An 18,190-nucleotide genomic window follows, 5' to 3' on the forward strand; every position below is an offset into this window, starting at 1 on the left:
CTCATAAAATCGCCTAAATGTGTGTGCTTTGGTTAAAGAGTATTTTGAGTAATTGGACTGGTTTTACAGACCTTTTTTCTAGTCTGAAGCTATCTTGTCTCAATTGTTGGGATCAAATAACAATCATGATCCCGTAGGCATCCAGGAATTTAGCGAAACTACGGTGAGCAAATAAACATGGAGTGGGGGGAGGCCCACAGCCACAGACTTTGAGAACCCTTGTTGTATAATTAAGCAATATAGCACGAGAGCCAGTGTGTTGTGCCAAATACTGTATATCCCCCTGATCAGCTGTTATCCCACGAGGCCGCAGGCCGAGTGGGATAACTGCTGAGCAGGGGGATATATGCCACAACACACGCAGCTCGAGTGCTATATTGCTTTTATAAAACGGTTTCCAAGTATGATAATATAATAATAATAATAATACTATAAGTCCGCCTCCGACTGGCATGTCATTCTGATAGATTCAGTTGAAACACTACTGTAAGGCGGGACCGCAAGAACGTGCGGGTGATTTGATTGGATCGTTCTGGAGACTGAAGTTGACATTGGCCAATCCTGGCGCTTGCTGAGAAGCTGAGAGCTTTCTGGAAACCCCGACAGGCAGCTCGAGCGCAGCGTTGCATTCTCAGCGCTTGCTGAGAAGCTGAGTGCTTTCTGCAAAGCCCGACACCAACTAACGTTACGGGGTTAAATGCGGGGTTAAATGCGGGGTTAACAGCCTTTCTTTTGCAAAGAAGACATTAGCTCGCATCTATTCTTGTACAAAACATCATTTTCTGCGAAGTATTAGTAAAGTTATAAGCGAAGATCGATTCACAAGGATCTGACAGCTGTCTCCGCCATACTTTTTTTTAAACCAAAGGCTTTTAGTAAGAGAGTTGCCATGGCAACCAATAACCGAGTCCAATAACCCATGGCCATGGGTTATTGGACTCGGTTATTGGATTTATACAATGGCTGTGAACCAATCAGATTGCTTGATTTGAGAGAGCCGTTTTATAAACTATATTATAAAACGGCCCTACTTTCTCCCACGGTCTGTCTGGTATTGGGTGTGAGAGTCTGTGGTACGTAACTCGACTGTAAAGACGTAGGTTCTGCAGAGGAAATGTGTGTATAGTCGTGGTCTGGTCAGACACCCTCCTCCTCCTGCACAAAACTGTAAAGACGTAGGTTCTGCAGAGGAAATGTGTGTATAGTCGTGGTCTGGTCAGACACCCTCCTCCTCCTGCACAAAGCTTCACTCTGCCTTCTGAGAGACACATGTGTTTTGCAGTTGAGGAGGAAGGAAGTGGTCTGGTGCTGTTAACTGAAGGGAGCTGCGACCATTAACGCCCAACTTCCTTTCAAAACCCACCCACCCACCTGCTGTCTTTCACCATTGTGCTTTTCTTACTTAGGTAACAAGTATTTCCCACAGTGACATTGTGTAGATAACATTATGTACTGTGTATAGCCATAACATTATGTTCCAATTTACCCATGACATTTGCTAAGAAGCGATCCAGCCTCATTGGTTTGTGTTAGCCTGGTTGGTAGTTCATTAGCCTTGCTAGCTAGCTGAATAGCTAATAGCAAAAATAAACAGTGTCATGGGCGAAGTTTTCGTTGGTTCAGGGGGTTCACTGAACCCGCTAGTGGCCGTAGCCAAAAATGCATGTAGGGATTTAAATATTTAGTATATTTGTAATTATAACAACATATGTATAAATGTATGTAATGCCTTAAAGTCGAACTGAACCCGTTCATCACGTGCGTGTGAGTCCGTTTCAGACTGAAAACGTAATTTGTCTGAGATGACAGGTTGAGAGGCGGGTCATAGTATCATGTCGATGATTTTATTTGACAATTCTGGGGGCTGGATTGGGCTTTGGCCAATCCTGGCGTGTTCTGACTCCAAATCGAGTGGGATTCAGCCTGTTGTGGCGCTCCCCTCGGGAAGAGCCTGCTGACGCGAGGCTAGTGGCTGAGCAGCAGAGCTCAGCGAGCCGCAGGCAGCCAGCTGCCTTCGTGTTGCCGAGCGGAGAGTGCAGCCCATCGGCCTGGAATCTCCGAGGGGCAACCCCTGACAACCACGCTCTCAAGCGCGCGCCTTTTATGCTATTTCTGTAAATACGATATTCCTGGAATGCGCGTTTTAACGAGCCAGTTACATTTCTTTGCATTCTTCATTTGGAAGAGAAAATTATCCTGAAATGAAGATTTGATTGACAGCTGCATGTCGTGATATGATTGGTTGAAATGGGGTAGAAATTTGATAGTACTAGGTGACGTCAGCAAACTGTAGATTAGTGTTATCAATGAAATCTTGAAAAATGAACTTTTGATGTGAAAAAGTGTGAAAAACTAAAGAAATTAGATTTTTGTGATTTTGTTTGCATACATTATTAAATAGGTGCACTGCATACCCAGGTATTTGAACTAAAAGAAAAGAAAAGTCATTTTTGGGTTCAGCTCGACTTTAAGCTCTAGCTAGTTATTAGGATACTTAACGTTAGTTTGCTCCTCTCTCTCCCTTGCTCATCCTCTCTCTCTCCGCGCATCCTCTAAGACTTAGAGTCTAAGTCCATGCGGACTCCAGAAACTAGTTTAAAGGAGGACTTACCCCCTAGATATGTATTAGAACAGTGATTTGAAAATACCTATGGAAAAAACCAAGAAATGACATATGCTCTTGTCTATACTGGACTCTTTGGCTGTGTTGAAGTCAAGATTTTTTTTCTGAAATCGACGCCATTACAGTTTGCCTATTGCCTCAAAAATAATTTATTTGAGAGGGGCCATATCTGTATAAATATCAACAATTAGCCAACGCTGGTGGCCTGTATGGAAAGAGCTTTGCTCAAAATGGTTGAAAGTTATATCAATTTGGTAATTCAGTGGCGAACTAGAAATTTAATTATTTTCTGCATGTATCTCTATGGCAATTACGTTACAAGAGACTAGTGACGCGAGACTCGTTATCGCCGGCGGCATACTGGCGTAGATACGTCATTGCACCCCCCCCCCCCCCCCCCCCCGCCCACCACAATCACAATCATACTAAACACTGATAGCATAGGCTAGGTTAGCTTGTCTCTAGGTTAGCTAAGGTCTCTAACAATGAGTGACTCTGATAGCAGCACAAACAGTCCCTTGACAGAAATGTCCTATGAAGAAGTGGAGGATCCAGACACTGACGTCGAGGATTTTTCTCCTCCGGAGTCCCCTGTCGGCGGCCCAGAACCTTATCAGTTTGAGCCACTAGCACAGGCTGGTGGGGAGCCAGCAGCAGCTATTGAAGCAGTGGGCGAGGAGATGGAGGCTCACCACAGAATGGGAGAGGTCAATGAATGGTATGATCGACAATTCAATTGAATGCCCTCTACAGGATTTGAGTGTTGTACTGTAGGCTAGCTAACAGCATTGGTTCTCAAACGTTTTCACGTGAAGGACCCCTAAACTGACACAAATTAGACCACGGACCCCCATCTGATAAGATTTTGAAACCCATGACCAAAGCAGTCATATACCCACTTCTGTCATTGCCTTACTTTTAATACCCATAGGTGGAAAATACATACAAGCCACTCTCCATTGACTTCAATGTGAAATAGCACTACAAAAAAATGCTAATAATATTTTTCTAATTTCATTTATAAATGACCCAAAGACAATATATTACAACTTTTTTGCTGGGGGCCACCTGGAACCCACTGGCTAACAGAAAATAACATTTTTGAACCAATAGCCCAGTTTTTGCAGTTACATAGGGATTTTTCATGGCACATTTCTGAAATGTCTTTTCCATTTGTAACAGGTGCTCTTGTGGCAACTGCAGCAAGCTCTCTCCTAGTGAGAACATCTGCTGCAAGGAAATACCAAAGGTATAAGCACACCAAATAACCCTAAAAAGCTCCATCGTATCAGTATTTGAAGTAACCTCACATGTACTTCTGTGGTTATAATACATTCATCACTGCATGAGACCACACAACACATATACTGCTTTTCATTCCATGCAGGTCATGCGCAGGTGTGGGCGGCATCACGGTGAAGAAGTCGCCTGTGCAACTCTGCACCCAGGGTTTGAACCAGTTGCCCTCAATCCATATGTGCTGCAGGCAGCATATGGCACTTACCTGCAACTCTTTGGGGAATTGGACGATCCGGTTTTAAATAAGCAAGTATATACAGGGATTTGTATTTACAATATTTTTAATACATATTTAGTATATAAAGTAAACAAGTACTCAGTCTCACAATCTAACATCCTTTCCATCCTGAAAATGATCCCCATTTTGTAGATTAATAAAACAAATTAACATTTTGGCCAAAGCACTGACCATATATATTCCTTCTTTACAGTTCCTACCGGCTTCTTGCATACCGCAACTTTGTGCGTTGGGTGTGGGGTTATCTGGGGAAGCATGTGAGAGTGCGCCTTCCCTCCTGCGTCGTCACCCGCATCAGGATTGAGTTCCCTGAAGATGAGGCAGCCTACACTGGTTTCAGGGAGGCCCCACTCCCTTCACTTGATTTTGAGGACTAAAATAAAATCATTTTCACTCCATCAAGTCCACAGCTGTGTCAATTCCAGAAATTATTTTTAGGCGCAGGATGGTTTTATCATCACATAACAGGTTACATTTTTAAAACATCAGTAATGCAGAACTTATATATTCATCATGTGAAGCCTATTGAGATAGAAATGTTATACTAAACATCAGTAATGCAGAACTTATATATTCAGCACTTATGTCATTCATCATGTGAAGCCTATTGAGATAGAAATGTTATACTAGTAACCTAGGAGTAGAGAAAGTGGCAGCAAGCAAGCTCAAAGTCAAGTAGAATACAAAAGTGAAAAAAGGAGCTTACTGGTTACTTTATGAGAAATTTAATCCAGAAGTGTTGGTACACAGGTAACCTCAGGTTTACATACAATGTACAACTTCATACAAAATAAGAGACACGGGCAGGAAAACGCAACGCGTTTCAACCTCACTGGGTCTTCATCAGGCTATGGCCTGATGAAGACCCAGTACAGAATGACCATGAGTATGACTTTTTAGTCCATGACCTAATTTTGTTTAGATTGATATAGATTGATGGGAGTTGCTTGGATTGAATTAAAACACTCCTGAAGATACTGGATAGATTTTTTTTTATCAGTGAGGGGTCTCAGTGGTTACTTGTTCTGGTTGACGCTTTACTTTATAAATTGCACTGATAACTGACTGTTCGAGTGCAATTCACAAGGTGAGGGTGACATTTACACAAGATTTTTGATAAATAATCATCACTAATGATGTGGAAGTAAGGACTAAGTTGGTGAAGGCAGCTAGAACAGTCTCGTAAGTTCAGAAAATGACATCAGTTTACTGTAATGCACCGTTTAAAATCAGGAAAAGACTACCAAACTCTAAGGCTTAGTTCACACCGGCCACCCAAGCCTTGCCTTTATCCACGCTTTTAAATAGGCGTCCGTTTTAGTCAACGAGGCTGTGTACACCGGGCGCCTGAGCGCGAACCCTGCGTGTACCCACGCCTCGCCTGTGCCTTGCCGATTTTATCGTTTAGGCGCAAGTTCTATTTTCAAGCCGACAAGGCGCGTGCATGCAGGCTTCTTCTGTCAAGCCACGAAAGAAAACCACGACAATATCCGTGGGAAATGGCAGTCAACTGAATTTCAAAATAAAATAGTTACTACAACAGTGTTGAGCAGAGAGTGAGATTGACGGGTGGCTATCACGTGGGGCTTTCTTCCCGTCGGCAAACAAATCTTCAAGAGAGAATAGCGACCGAAGAAGCAAGATGGACAATGTTGTTGTGCCAGCACATATTCTTGCAAGATTGCCTCTCTAAAAAGTCTGACTATAGTCAGACCTGGTTATACATATCCAGCATCAATAGAACATTAAATATATCAGATTTATTTTACCTACACATGATAATTCGGGACCACACGTGAAAAAATACAGCCGGGAGAGAGGAGAGGCGCTTGTGACTCGGCTCCAGGTTCAGCGTGCAAAGGCGTGCGGTGTGATCGGTTCACACCCAGCTCAAGGTCTGCAGGTGTAGGCGTGGGTTGAGGCAAGGCAAGGCGTAGGTTCCCTGTGTCTGTGTGAACGTAGCGGGATGATATACTGTATCTAGTCTGCTCTCACGATATCTGTTCAATTCAGGGGTCTACGATCGATATGGGCTGATATCATATGCTCATTTAAGACCATCAGCACAAAAGCTACAAAATGTAATACCTCTGAAAGGGCCTTAATTTTCCCTAAATTAATTTATCAATTTTACTTTTCAAGACCCCGCAGATACCCTGAAGTAACATCCAAACTAAGAGGAAAAAAAAACAGCAGTGAGAGTCAAGAGGGGAAGAAACACCAATTTTCTGTCCCGGTAGTGTTGCAAGGTAAGGCAAGGTTGAAGAGAAGTTTGATTCGTAGCCTGCGCAGGTTGAAGGCAGTCAGATGTTCGACGGGAGACGTCAATCTTGTTCAGCTCTCAGTAGAACCTCTGGTGGGAAACAGATAAACAGATGTTTCAGGAAGACACAGAGAGAGCTCAATGCCGTAGTGTTTAGTGTTCAGATACAACACAAGTTTGTGTGTGGTCTCAGATACCTTGCACACAGCCATGTGAAGTGGAGTCTGTTGAGCTGATAAAACCTCGGCATGGACTCAACCCCACCACTGGACAGGAACTAATTTGTCCAAGTAAAAAAAAAAAATGTTTGAGGTAATAATCTGTGCTACTTTGCAGCTGTTTTGGGAGGAGAACCGACAGGTCATAGCACCAATGAAAGTGATTCCTTTTCAACAGGCAGGTTGGGTGGGCTAAAGTCGCGTATGAGCATAAGAACTCATGGGTCTGGTGTTGAGACTAGGCTGTCAGTAAAAGTGATGGGGAGGTAATATTTTTTTGATTAAAAAGACATACATAAGTTTCAGTAGTTATTTGTTTGATTATACTTTTCAGTCTGGCTGTCAGTATTTCACCATGTTGTGAAAGCGATGGGAGGGATTTTTATTGAGAAGAAATAAGGTTTTCATCAAGTTATTTGTTGCTGCTTTGATTAAATGTATTTCACAGAATATCAATAATTATAATGTAGATTGAATTCACTCTTGTACTTTTTGAACAGGTTAGACAAATTGGCTAACATGACATGGACCAAATGACTTGAAACTTACTTGGGCCTTCAGCATGGAGGGACATGTAGTCGGCAGTCAGTTGTTAGACGGGAGAAGGAAATCTTTAGTGGACAAGTTGTTCAGCTCTCAGTAGAACCTCTGGTTGGAAACAGATAACAGATGTTTTGGGAAGACAAAGAGAGGTCAAAGAGGTATCATTTAGTGTTTAGTACTGATACAAGACAAGTCTAGTTACTGCTAGAATATATTTGTGTGTGATCTCAGATACCGGGCGTGCACACAGCCATCTGAAGTGGAGTCTGTTGGGCTGATGGAGGCACGGTTGTGCAGTGGTAGTGCTGTTGCCTCACAGCTACAAGGTCCTGGGTTCAATCCCCCCCTGGGACGCTGTGGGCATGTTCCACCCCCCATGTCTTCAGTGCCTACTGTCCAGGTGGGCTATCTTGTCGAAAGAGCCTTTCTGTGTGGAGTTTGCATGTTCTCCCTGGGGTTCCTCCATATATACCCCCCCCAGGGCCCAAAATTAACACCCGCCAAGCGCTATTGGCAACCAGATTTTACATTTGACGGGTGACGCTCAGGGGTCTACCCGATTCTTCAAACAAGTATTTTATAACGTCCTTTGTTTAATAGTGGACGGTAAATATTCGGGAACATTACTGGCTGCAATGGCCATCTGAGAAAAATCCTCAGCAGAATCCTTGACGTATTTATGACAAAAATGTGATATATTATTTTGGCCAGTAAGAAATATGCCTGGCGGGTGGATTTCCCCCCCCCCCCCCATCTACCAGTCACCTGGCCAGTGAGTCAAAAAGTTAATTTCGGGTTCTGAACCGCCCACTAAAGACATGCAGAAGATCGTCTGACCAGCGGCGGTTGGAAGAAGTTGGTCCCCGGGCGCTTCACTGCAGTGACAGCCTCTTTCCTGGACAGGAACTCACACGTCACTGGAAAAAAAAAAAAAAAAGCGTGTAGATTTTTAGTTCGATAACAGGGATATATCAGCGGATAGTAATACAACTGGCAAACAACCACTTTCAGTGATCAATAACCAGAAATATATTCTTACAAACTATTATGTAATCAGCCAAACCTTAGCTATTCTTGAAGAATCGTGACTTGTGTCTGGCCACTGCTTCAGCTTTGTCAGGCCTCTGAAACTGTGCACATAGAGCCTCTGGGACAGGAACTGCATCAAGGAACTCCTGATACGGACGCGGCTCTCCCACAACATGATCAAACAATAGCTCCATCAATGTGTCGATGTAGCCTTCAGTGTACAGATAAAACAGAGTTATAACACAACTTTCCCAAAATGAATCATGATGCTGCACTTATGACAAAAAAAAAAAATACCTGAAGTGGGATGACTCTTCAGTGCTTGCACACTGTAGTCACCGTGCTTGTACTTTGGATACACGATCAAGTATCTCAGTGCTCCAGCTGCAGTGGATGAATGTGTTCTGTCTGCATTTTCATTGTAGTGCATTGCCGTCAGCTGCAGTCTAATAAGAAGCACATTCAGTTAGGTTCAGCCATTACAAAAAATGGGAGGGGAGGGTGAATACTAGAAGTTAGAAAATATACAGGCATTGAATACCTGCACAGCATTCCAGTGAAGGAGAACACCACATTTTTGGGGGCAAACTTGAGGATCAGACTGTGAAACGACTCAATCCCTGAAGTGTGGTATTGTGGACTGATTTTTATGATGTCTTTTATCAGTCTCGGAGCCAGCAGAATTGCTGTCAATTTTTCACATGCTGCAGTACCTACACACAGGAGTAATGTAATTAACCCAATTTGGCAACATAAATAGCTGTAAACATGATCAGCGATTTACAACTGCACTTACTTGGCTCGAGCCACTCCCTTGCCTGCTCACCGACTAGAGGCTGGTGGAGACACTTTGGAAAAAGGGCATTGTCATGGGTGTGGAGATTCTGGGTGTGGCTGGCGACGGAGGACCACTTCGCCTCAACCTCCTGCGGTGATGCAGAGGTCATAGCCGACCAATAAATGTGGTTCACCACACTCTTCCTCCACAAGGCCACCTTCTGCATTCCTTTCACTTTAGCAAGTGCATCAATCTTTTTCCCCACGCCTGGGCACAAAACATAAAGCTTACAAACACAAATTGTAAGAGAAAATTGCAGCAATATGATGTTTTAGTATCGTTTCATACATACCCTTTCCAATATGCCACGGGTCAAAGTAGTGAGTAATCTCACTTCTTTGCTCCCGCAAAAATTTCCGGACTCCTGTATGTCTGTCAGTGACTACAGCTTTGACTGGGACTCCCTTGCCCTCCAGCAGAGACAGACTTCTCTCAAATCCCTCCTTCTCCATCCGTCCGCTGTTTCCAACTTCATTGCTCTGGTGATGGATCAAAAAAATAGATATATGCTCTGCACAGTATATACAAAAGGACTCATGTGAATTATTTTTCTTACTGTTTTTCTATCAATGTCTCACCTGAACCAATTGAATGTCAATGACTTTGTTTACTTTGAGATCCATCATAGTGTAGCTCCCATACTTTGCAGAATGTCCTAAAAACAGGAGAGTAAAGAGTAATAAAACTATAAAATAACAGTACTAAAAAATGTTGAAAATATGCTGTAGCTAACTATCATACATCCTCATCAAATCCTCACCCGGCGAGTCCGCCCGCATGTCACCCCCGAGTGTCACATCTCCACCAGCTATGCTGTCATTGATTAGAGCCTCCTGGTCTTGGTTCCACTGCCAGTTGATGGTGGGTAAGAGGAGCTTGGCCTGGTGTTTATGGAAGGTCTTTTCCGAGATTCCTTGGATCTTGAAGGCTTCCATGAACTAAAAGGAAAACAGTAATGTGATGCGACATAATTGCAATCTACTACCGGAACAAAACATATTATAAATTTGTTCCTGTCTCACCTTTGATGTTTTAGCGAATGATGAGCCTGTGAACAGAACCGCAGCACACAGCTGAAGGTTCCCTGCTGGTATATTGTTCACCATTGGCTGGCTGGACCACTGGTCAGCGTGGTAGCAGTGATGGCAGTACTGCTTCACCCGGAGGAGTGTCCCAATGACTGTTTTGGTGATCTCACAGCTCCGGTGGCAAAGTGAACATTTTTTAAACAGTTCCATTAATTTGTCTTCATAGACAATGTACTTGGTCACTGCATGAGGTGGCAATGCATTTGAGGTACTAAAAAAGGGAAAGACAAATGATATGGTGTAAGGAAAATGCTCTATGAGTATGAATGAACCTTGTGTTGACAAAAATCTGACTAAATAAACCAGACAACAGCACTTCTAAATGACAGACTACCATTTAGGGATGCACGATATGGATTTTTAGAGCCAATACGATAACCGATAAATATATTCTTCTTGGCCGATAACCGATACGATATAACCGATATTAATTTCATTTTTTTATGATTTAAAAAAAAGAAGTTTATCCATACCTGGGGTAAGAAAGGCTAGCCTAAGATCTAGCACTAGTGAGCAATGATGGAAGATGTAATATTCCAAACAAACCTGACATCTCTATTGTGAACACAAAAAAGAATACTTCTGACTTTTCAAAAGTTCGTTTTATTTTCAACTCTATATCATTTGGTTCTGTAATGCTACAGCAGCACTGACACCTAGTGGCTGTGAAATGAAATGCTGAGTGTCGCACTCACAACACAAGGAGCAGAACATGGCTGCAGAAATGCCCTCTGGATACTGTGACAGAGACTGACATCAGATCAGACATAGTATATGCTTTGGCTTTCATAGAATATAATGATGAATTCAAAATCATAAATGCACTGACATGTCAAATAAATCAGACACCTAAACAAACACCTCGAGGCTTAGAACAAAAGCCTATGGTAGACTGTAATAAAGAAAATGTTGAGGCACGGCTATGCTATGCTACTGAGGGGGAGGTAGGATTTAGTTTGGCTTTCATAGAACAAACATTTGCACAATAATTCAAATAAATATAGTAAATGCTTTACCTATCCATGGAACTGCCGGTTAAAACTAGCGGGGAGCTCGAGTCCTCACATCTCCTGCGTTTGACCGGCGTCGAGCCTGGGCTGGAGCTTGTTGGAGACTCCATTGGCAGGGCCTCAGGAACAGCCGCCAGTGTGCTAGTGTCACATGACACATTCCTGCAAGGAACTCGGGCCTGAGTAGCTGCACATGAAGAAAGGGTTTTACAGTAAGCAGCGCAAACTCAAATATGTGAGCACCAGCTAAAGTTCTAAATAAACGCTAAAAAAGCTAAAGAAACACCGGACACTGATAGCTGTAGCTTATAGGCTGTTACTACAACGAGTTGAGGCAGCTGCAGTGACAGTGATGACACCAAGTCCTTTTTAGCAAGTATTTGGTCACAAGTCCAAGTCAAGTCTCTTATGGACAGTGGTGGAAATGGGGGGGAGGGGGGGCAAATAAAGAAAAAAAAAAAGATTGTTTTCACGGGTCCCAAATCTCAAGTCAAGTCTAAAGTCTTTGAGGACAAGTCTCAAGTCACTGTGTGTGCAGTGTGTATGACTCAAGTCCAAGTCTCAAATCCAAGTCCCCATCTCTGGATGATACTGATTTGATTTTAATCTCAATAAACAGATAGGCTAATATATAAATTGGAATACCAGCCAGGGTTAGCTCTAGCCAGGCTACTCATTGTTAGCAATAACAGTTGATAACAACACACACACAGGTGGTATTTGGCCCATACGAACAACATAGCAACATGCCCACAGACAGAAGTTTAGACCAGGGGTTAGAAAACATAATGGGCACTTATTCTTCATAATGTATTATATTTAAAATCACTCAAAACAGCCAATTTAGGTCATCTCCTTGGATTTTTCTAGCTTGATAAGCAAATTGTGTGGTTTGTCTTAGACCTCCTGGACCAGGCAGAACCACCATAAGGGCTGCATATTGTAGTCTCAAAAAGCACAAGTCACTTGTATACAATAATTCCAGGTCTGCACGCCTGTCGAGAACCGTTTGTCAGGTCGACTTCAAACTTTGGGAGTGCGCTTAGGGGGACCCGACGGAGTACAGTGCTCTTTCAGACTCGATTGTGTCTAGCTTCAGCCCATTCATCATGATACATGTGTAGCAGGTGTATCAAGCTAATATTATGACTCACATTTGCTTCGTCTGGGAGGCTTCATGTCAGCCTGCCCAATAGCATGTTTTGTGCTGACTGCTTCAGTCTGGCACGCCATGTCTCTGGTCAGTTTAGGCTGAGGCTGAGGCTGAGACTGAGACACACACACACACACACACACACACACACACACACACACACACACACACACAAAGGTTAATTGGGCTTTTTAATGGTGTGATAGGAATACCACCAAAATAATCTCTGGTGTCTTGTGTAACAACAAATAATAAATAAATAAAACAGCAAGGCATTACATATGGAAGCAGAGCATTTTTTTTTATCTTTTGAAATGGCCCAGTAACCATTCAAGTCAGCCATCAAATAACAATCATACAATTAGAACACACTAGGCATGAAAACATATAATTGAAACATTCCATTGTAAAACATTTGTATTTGACAAAAATCTAAATCTTATATTTGAACAAAATCAATTATTCTGTAGCCTACTAAGGAGACTAGTTGGCTGTTGCATCATGTTTTCTGGCTGAACATATATGATGCTTGATTTTTGATTGCTCTCTCTCACTGTAATTATCTCTCTCTCTCCTCCCTCTGCCCACACACACACGTTTTTTCCCTGCTAGTGAGCCACACACAGCCTCAATACAGCCGTTTCTTACCATGTAAATTTACAATGCAATCGTAGTCAAATCGGCATTCTAACTAGCTAACACCATCATTCAAATATTACTTGACCACATGTGAGTGTGGGGGAAGGAAAACGGGTCAGCAGACTAGCCGTGGCAGCTTGAACTGCTAGCTAACACTGCTAACCCTAATCTTGAAGTCCACAAACTATTGCAATATTCCTTACTTTAGTGGTGCACTTATATTATATGCCATCTCCTGTTTTTTCCAGCAGAGTTTAGCGCACAAAATGATCTTTCCGTCAATGGTATTACAATTCTAATCAGCTGAACTATTCACACAACATAAACGCATTATTCATCAATACCAACATAGGACCTAGCTTCGACTCACCTCACGATGTGGCGGTGTACTGCCCAGCGTACTGCCACTAGCCGAGGCCACTGGCCGAGGGACAGCATAACTGTGCAGAATGAGCTTCGTCGCGTAGCCCGACTCCACCTCACCGGCATTGACAAAGGAATCCTTCGTAAAATGGCGGTTGCACACCCTCGCTCTAGGAGTTACACTCTCCAGCCCCAGGGTAACCAGCCACTTTGCCCGAACCCCCGGGTCCACAGGGAAGCTGTTCAGCGCGGTGGTGCTTTTACACCCAGGAAAAAGGCACCGCCAAACCATTCTGCTCGGCTAAAACTAACGCTAAATACTACTAGCTAAAACTATCACTACTGCAATGAGCTAATGCTAATCTAATGCTAACAATGAGCTATCGCTAATCTAATGCTAACAATGAGCTAAAGCTCACAAAGAGCTATCTACTAACTAAACTACTAGCTACACTACTATGGAGGAAATCGAACCTAACAACTGTCTAAAATCACTAACTTACTAGAACACAACCTATAAACTAACAGCGCACAATCTACTATCTAACTTCGTATCTCTGTCTATCTCTGTCTATCTCTGTCTAATATCTCTCTCTCTCAAATCTCCTACTCTACAAGGCCAGTAGGCTGAGAGCAGTGACTTTTATAAACTTTGAGGTGAAGCTGTTACAATACAGTACTGTAGGTGGCGGTAATTCACAAATAAGTTTGCCAACCGCCATAAAACACTAGAAGAAGAAGAAGAGCCGAAAGGGTACAGGGAGTACAGTGGAGTAACTATCTTGAAATCCCATAGTCTTTGGGGGCACTGTGACGTCAGTGTGCCCCTAATCTCCCATTCATTTGAGAAAAGAAAAAAAAGCAGTGTTGGACCCTTAGAGGGCGCTTATGCCAGATATGCTGCTGAAAAATGATACAAATGGTAAAATGGCAACAGTTTGGTGTCAAATGTGGAAATTCTGACCAGAATTCTTCACACATCACCCCCAAAGTCATATATATTGGTTAAAAGCTGAAAAAAAGTGTTTTGGAGGTAAGTACTCCTTTAAACAGAACTACTGGTCCGGAGGTGTCCACAGCTGCCTCCACTATGGAGTATATGAGAGGCACGTGCTTCTTCACCTCACGCACGCCACAGACCTGACCTATAGGAAAATCAGTCTACGGTAATCATTTCACACACAGAATGGCTCTGCCCCGCCCAAAGATCACATCATAACATGTCCATCCCTCCCTATTATCATTATAATATTCTTGTGTCTTTATACATAGGCCTACATGTCATTTTATTCTGGTGTCTTATAGGCCTACATGTCATTTTATTCTGGTGTCTTATAGGCCTACATGTCATTTTATTCTGGTGTCTTATAGGCCTACATGTCATTTTATTCTGGTGTCTTATAGGCCTACATGTCATTTTATTCTGGTGTCTTATAGGCCTACATGTCATTTTATTCTGGTGTCTTATAGGCCTACATGTCATTTTATTATGGTGTCTTATAGGCCTACATGTCATTTTATTCTGGTGTCTTATAGGCCTATGTGTTATATTCTGGTGTCACTTTTTTCAATGTTGGCGACAGCAAGTTGAGCGTGTAGCATGTCGACACACACGAATATGAAACTAACACAATACCGCTTCTAAGAGCTGTGGGTTTGACTCAGACCCACTAGAACCACAGGGTTTTGTGTTTCCTGGCTTCTTGGCCCCACATATACGCAACTTCAAGTGAAACACTCATTCCACTCATTTGATGTAAGTAATGTCAGTTACGTTCCCTATTTTTCAGTGAGAATTTGACGTGTTAGCGCTGCAGCCTATTTTGAGATCAAGTGATTCCGCCTAACCGGGCCAGTTTCGGTGTACGCCGGTGAAAATTACAACTGGTGGACCCAGTCATTGCTGGGGGAAAAGCAAATAAAATATTAATATATATTTATTAAGATTAATTAAGATATAATTTATCTGACACTAATGGAGTCATATGTTGTGATAAAATGGTTGCATGTGTGTGAGATGATTTGCCAGCTGTGCCGGGTTGTTATAGGCGCATGTGTTTGCATCTGAATACACTTACTGAGCATTAATTATGGAATTATTTATGGAATGAATTTCAATTTGAATTGTGGCTCCACCACTGAGTGGACGGCCCCCATATCAAAATGTACCAAAACAAGTGTGGCTGTGAGTGCATCAAAGTCCTAACCCTGCTAGTGTTTGTGGCATGCTGTACATTTTTTCCAACCTGACAAGAAGACAATCCTGAGACAAATTCAATCCGAGTTCGTCAATTTCAATCCTAACTCCAGTCTGTGTGAATGATGTTACATTACCTGAGACATACATGAGGTCCCCATGCACTGTCCCAGCAAGCCCGTAACGTTGCTCCAACATGTGAGTCCCAAATGTCCACTCATTCTTCTTCAGGCTGTAGCACTCCATCGTGTCTGAAAAAGTAACAAAGAGGCTATCTTACAAAGGTATATAAAATGATTATTCATTTGTTTACATTGTTTTATTACACCAATCCCCCCCCCCCACCCCAAACCATAACGTATTTGTATTTGCCTTTTTACAGCAGGCTCAAAGGCAGTAAGTAACACAGGTGCAACCAAAACATTAACGAGGGCTCCAACACTGGAACACCTAAATGGATTGTAAGTTGGAAACCCTCATTGAGGCCATTTACACCTGGCGTTAACGTGCATTTTTTCTGTGATCAGATTGCAATCAGATTGTGTTTTATCACTTGAAATGCCAGGTGTAAACACCCCCAAAACGCATTGAAGAAGGATTGCAATCTGATCGGCCAAACCACCTCCGGAGGTGGTCAGGGATGCATTGTGTACACACATTGAACACAAGTGTAAATGCAAGGTGTCCTCTCAATCTGGATACAGCAACTTCATGCGGATTGAGAGGACAACCATTTCTGCAATCTGATTGCAATCAGATTGCAGAAAATGCATGTTAACGCCAGGTGTAAATGGCCTCATTGATGTTTGCATGCACCTGTGCTACTTCCTGCCTCTTAGACACAAAATGGCTGCTGTGAAAAAGGTCAATAGCGTAGCATTGTGCTCACCGATCTCTCCTGAGGCGTTCCTGCCTCCGACTGCATACAGCTTCCCCTTCAGAGCGCTGAGGTGGAAGAAGGTTCTCTTCTCGTTGAGCGAGGCGATCTGAAGCCACTTGTCGAAGCGCGGGTCGTACCTGTAGACGCTATCTATGGCCGTCTTACCGTCCCTGTCATACATGCTCTGGCCTGAGAGATGAGGAAGGAGATGAACTGGTAAATACAAAGGACAGTAAACTGACCTCCATTTGGTGAGCATTTTATGGAAATAATGAGCAGAGATAACCTGTATAATCAGAAAATAATTCATATACTGTATGTCTTTTTTCTTTAAAACACCCGCTCTTTATTAACCTGACGTAGTCCTTGGAAACTGTTTGGAAAAGCGCAGGTGCTTTAAAAAAAATACTTGGCACGTAATTCATCATTGCTACAACTTGGTTTTTATTTTATTTTTTCTGCTGAATTTGTGTATACTGTATTCATGTTGTCCATTGTTGTCTATGTGGGTATATCTGTGCAATCATTTGTGTGATATGCATGTGTGTGTGTGTGTGTGTGTGTGTGTGTGTGTGTGTGTGTGTGTGTGTGCATACATATATTTCAACCGCTTGGGCTGATGTTGCTATAAAACAATAAAACTGAATTGAACTGAACTCATGACCGCCTCCTCCTTTCTTGGATGCTGATTGGTCTGCACCACTGGTGGTTTGGATTCAAAGGCATATGTGGCTGCATGATATCCCTGCCCAATTAAACTGAACTAAAGGAGTGCTACAAACATGCTGGATGGAGTGAGTGTGTACAGTCTAGATGGTATGTTCTGACCTCCAACAATGAAGAGAAACCCGCCCAGCAGAGCCACGCAGTGCTGGTATCGTGGCACCTCCATGGGACTGAGGGCCCACCATTGGTCGCTCTCCTCGTCATGCATGCTCAGCTCCCGGCTCACCCCCCCCTTCCTCATCACCCCGCCCAGAGCCAGCATGCGCGTGGTGTCAGAGCGGATCTGAGTCCGCTCGCTCTGCAGTGCCGGCTGCAGGAACGGCATCATCTGGTAGTTGCTGGCCTCCAGCAGGAGGTTCACGCAGGCCGTCTGGGAGCGCATCATAGGCTCGTCTCTCTGCTCGTCATCCTGGGAGATCTGTATCAGCTCGGTGGGGCTCATCAGCGGGAAGCGGATGTGACGCATCAGGGCGTAGACGGAGGAGCAGCGTTTGGGGGCGTCGTGGTCCAGCCAGGCTCTGGCCAGATGGTACAGCTCCAGCTCAGAGAAGCCCTTCAGGGAGTTGCTGGCCAGAGCGGTGGCCAGGCTGGTCTCTGACAGCTGCAGGTAGCGATCGCCCTGCACCAACGATGACAGGTTGTGGCTCACAAACTCACCTAGGTTTGGAAAAAAAACCAATGACAGTTCTAAGATTAACCTTTATAACATTACACATATCACATCATCTGTTTAAATATAGATGTAATAATATAGCCGCAAGCGGCGATGGGCGGGGTTCAAGCCTTGCGCAGATGACAAAGCTTCTGATTCTGACTAGGACATCCTCCTTGATATATCTAACAAGTTTCGCGATCATTGGACAAACAGGTGTGGAGTTACAGCCTTTTTTCCAATGGGAGGACAATATTTCTCCTATAGACTTAGAGTACATCCGTCCACACCTGTACCACGTTTGGTTAGAATCGGACGATCTTTGTGAAATAGGCCCCTCCCACAGAAGATTGGAAGTGGATTATATCGCAACGGTGCGTTTTTTTCAAAAACTTCCAAATCAGTGTTGTGCAGGACAGTCCCCACATGAT

General features: G+C 43.3%; 3 protein-coding genes and 1 long non-coding RNA gene across 4 annotated transcripts in view; 1 reads left to right on the forward strand and 3 right to left on the reverse strand.

Annotated features, from left to right (window-relative positions):
- The window catches only part of LOC310794000 (kelch-like protein 9), a gene marked incomplete at both ends in the record, with an annotated part of 31,977 nt that overhangs the window by 6,272 nt on the left and 7,515 nt on the right, over nucleotides 1-18,190 (reverse strand). Inside the window, 3 exons of the mRNA XM_083655873.1 lie at nucleotides 15,639-15,752; nucleotides 16,391-16,570; nucleotides 17,210-17,764. Of these exons, the coding sequence (XP_083511999.1) occupies nucleotides 15,639-15,752; nucleotides 16,391-16,570; nucleotides 17,210-17,764 (849 nt within the window). The remainder of the gene's footprint in view (nucleotides 1-15,638; nucleotides 15,753-16,390; nucleotides 16,571-17,209; nucleotides 17,765-18,190) is intronic.
- On the forward strand, nucleotides 3,129-4,537 carry LOC310793444 (P2X purinoceptor 7-like; the record flags this gene model as incomplete). The annotated part of the gene is made up of 4 exons (XM_083655255.1): nucleotides 3,129-3,341; nucleotides 3,806-3,872; nucleotides 4,011-4,157; nucleotides 4,415-4,537. The coding sequence occupies exons 1-4, from the start codon at nucleotides 3,151-3,153 to the stop codon at nucleotides 4,535-4,537; spliced, it is 528 nt and encodes a 175-aa protein (XP_083511381.1). The 5' UTR covers nucleotides 3,129-3,150.
- On the reverse strand, nucleotides 6,377-7,842 carry LOC310794328. The gene is made up of 4 exons (XR_014553560.1): nucleotides 7,420-7,842; nucleotides 7,191-7,289; nucleotides 6,621-6,700; nucleotides 6,377-6,513 (listed from the first exon to the last, which is right to left on the reverse strand). It is a non-coding gene; the product is annotated as an uncharacterized lncRNA (long non-coding RNA).
- LOC310794327 (uncharacterized protein) lies at nucleotides 8,027-9,176 on the reverse strand. Its single transcript, XM_083656306.1, has 5 exons — nucleotides 9,010-9,176; nucleotides 8,755-8,926; nucleotides 8,511-8,659; nucleotides 8,248-8,424; nucleotides 8,027-8,101 (listed from the first exon to the last, which is right to left on the reverse strand). Exons 1-4 carry the CDS (start codon nucleotides 9,158-9,160, stop codon nucleotides 8,249-8,251), a joined length of 648 nt encoding a protein of 215 aa, XP_083512432.1. The 5' UTR covers nucleotides 9,161-9,176; the 3' UTR covers nucleotides 8,027-8,101; nucleotide 8,248.

The sequence above is a fragment of the Poromitra crassiceps genome (genome assembly GCF_964638095.1).
Source record: "Poromitra crassiceps genome assembly, chromosome: 19".
In the NCBI taxonomy this organism is placed as follows: domain Eukaryota; kingdom Metazoa; phylum Chordata; class Actinopteri; order Beryciformes; family Melamphaidae; genus Poromitra; species Poromitra crassiceps.

Coding starts and splice junctions, on each gene's coding strand:
- LOC310794327 (XM_083656306.1), bottom strand. CDS start 9,160: ATGACCTCTGCATCACCGCAGGAGGTTGAGGCGAAGTGGTCCTCCGTC. Junction 8,660..8,754: donor TTCACTGGAATGCTGTGCAG/GTATTCAATGCC, acceptor GCTTCTTATTAG/ACTGCAGCTGACGGCAATGC. Junction 8,425..8,510: donor GAAGAGTCATCCCACTTCAG/GTATTTTTTTTT, acceptor TGTACACTGAAG/GCTACATCGACACATTGATG.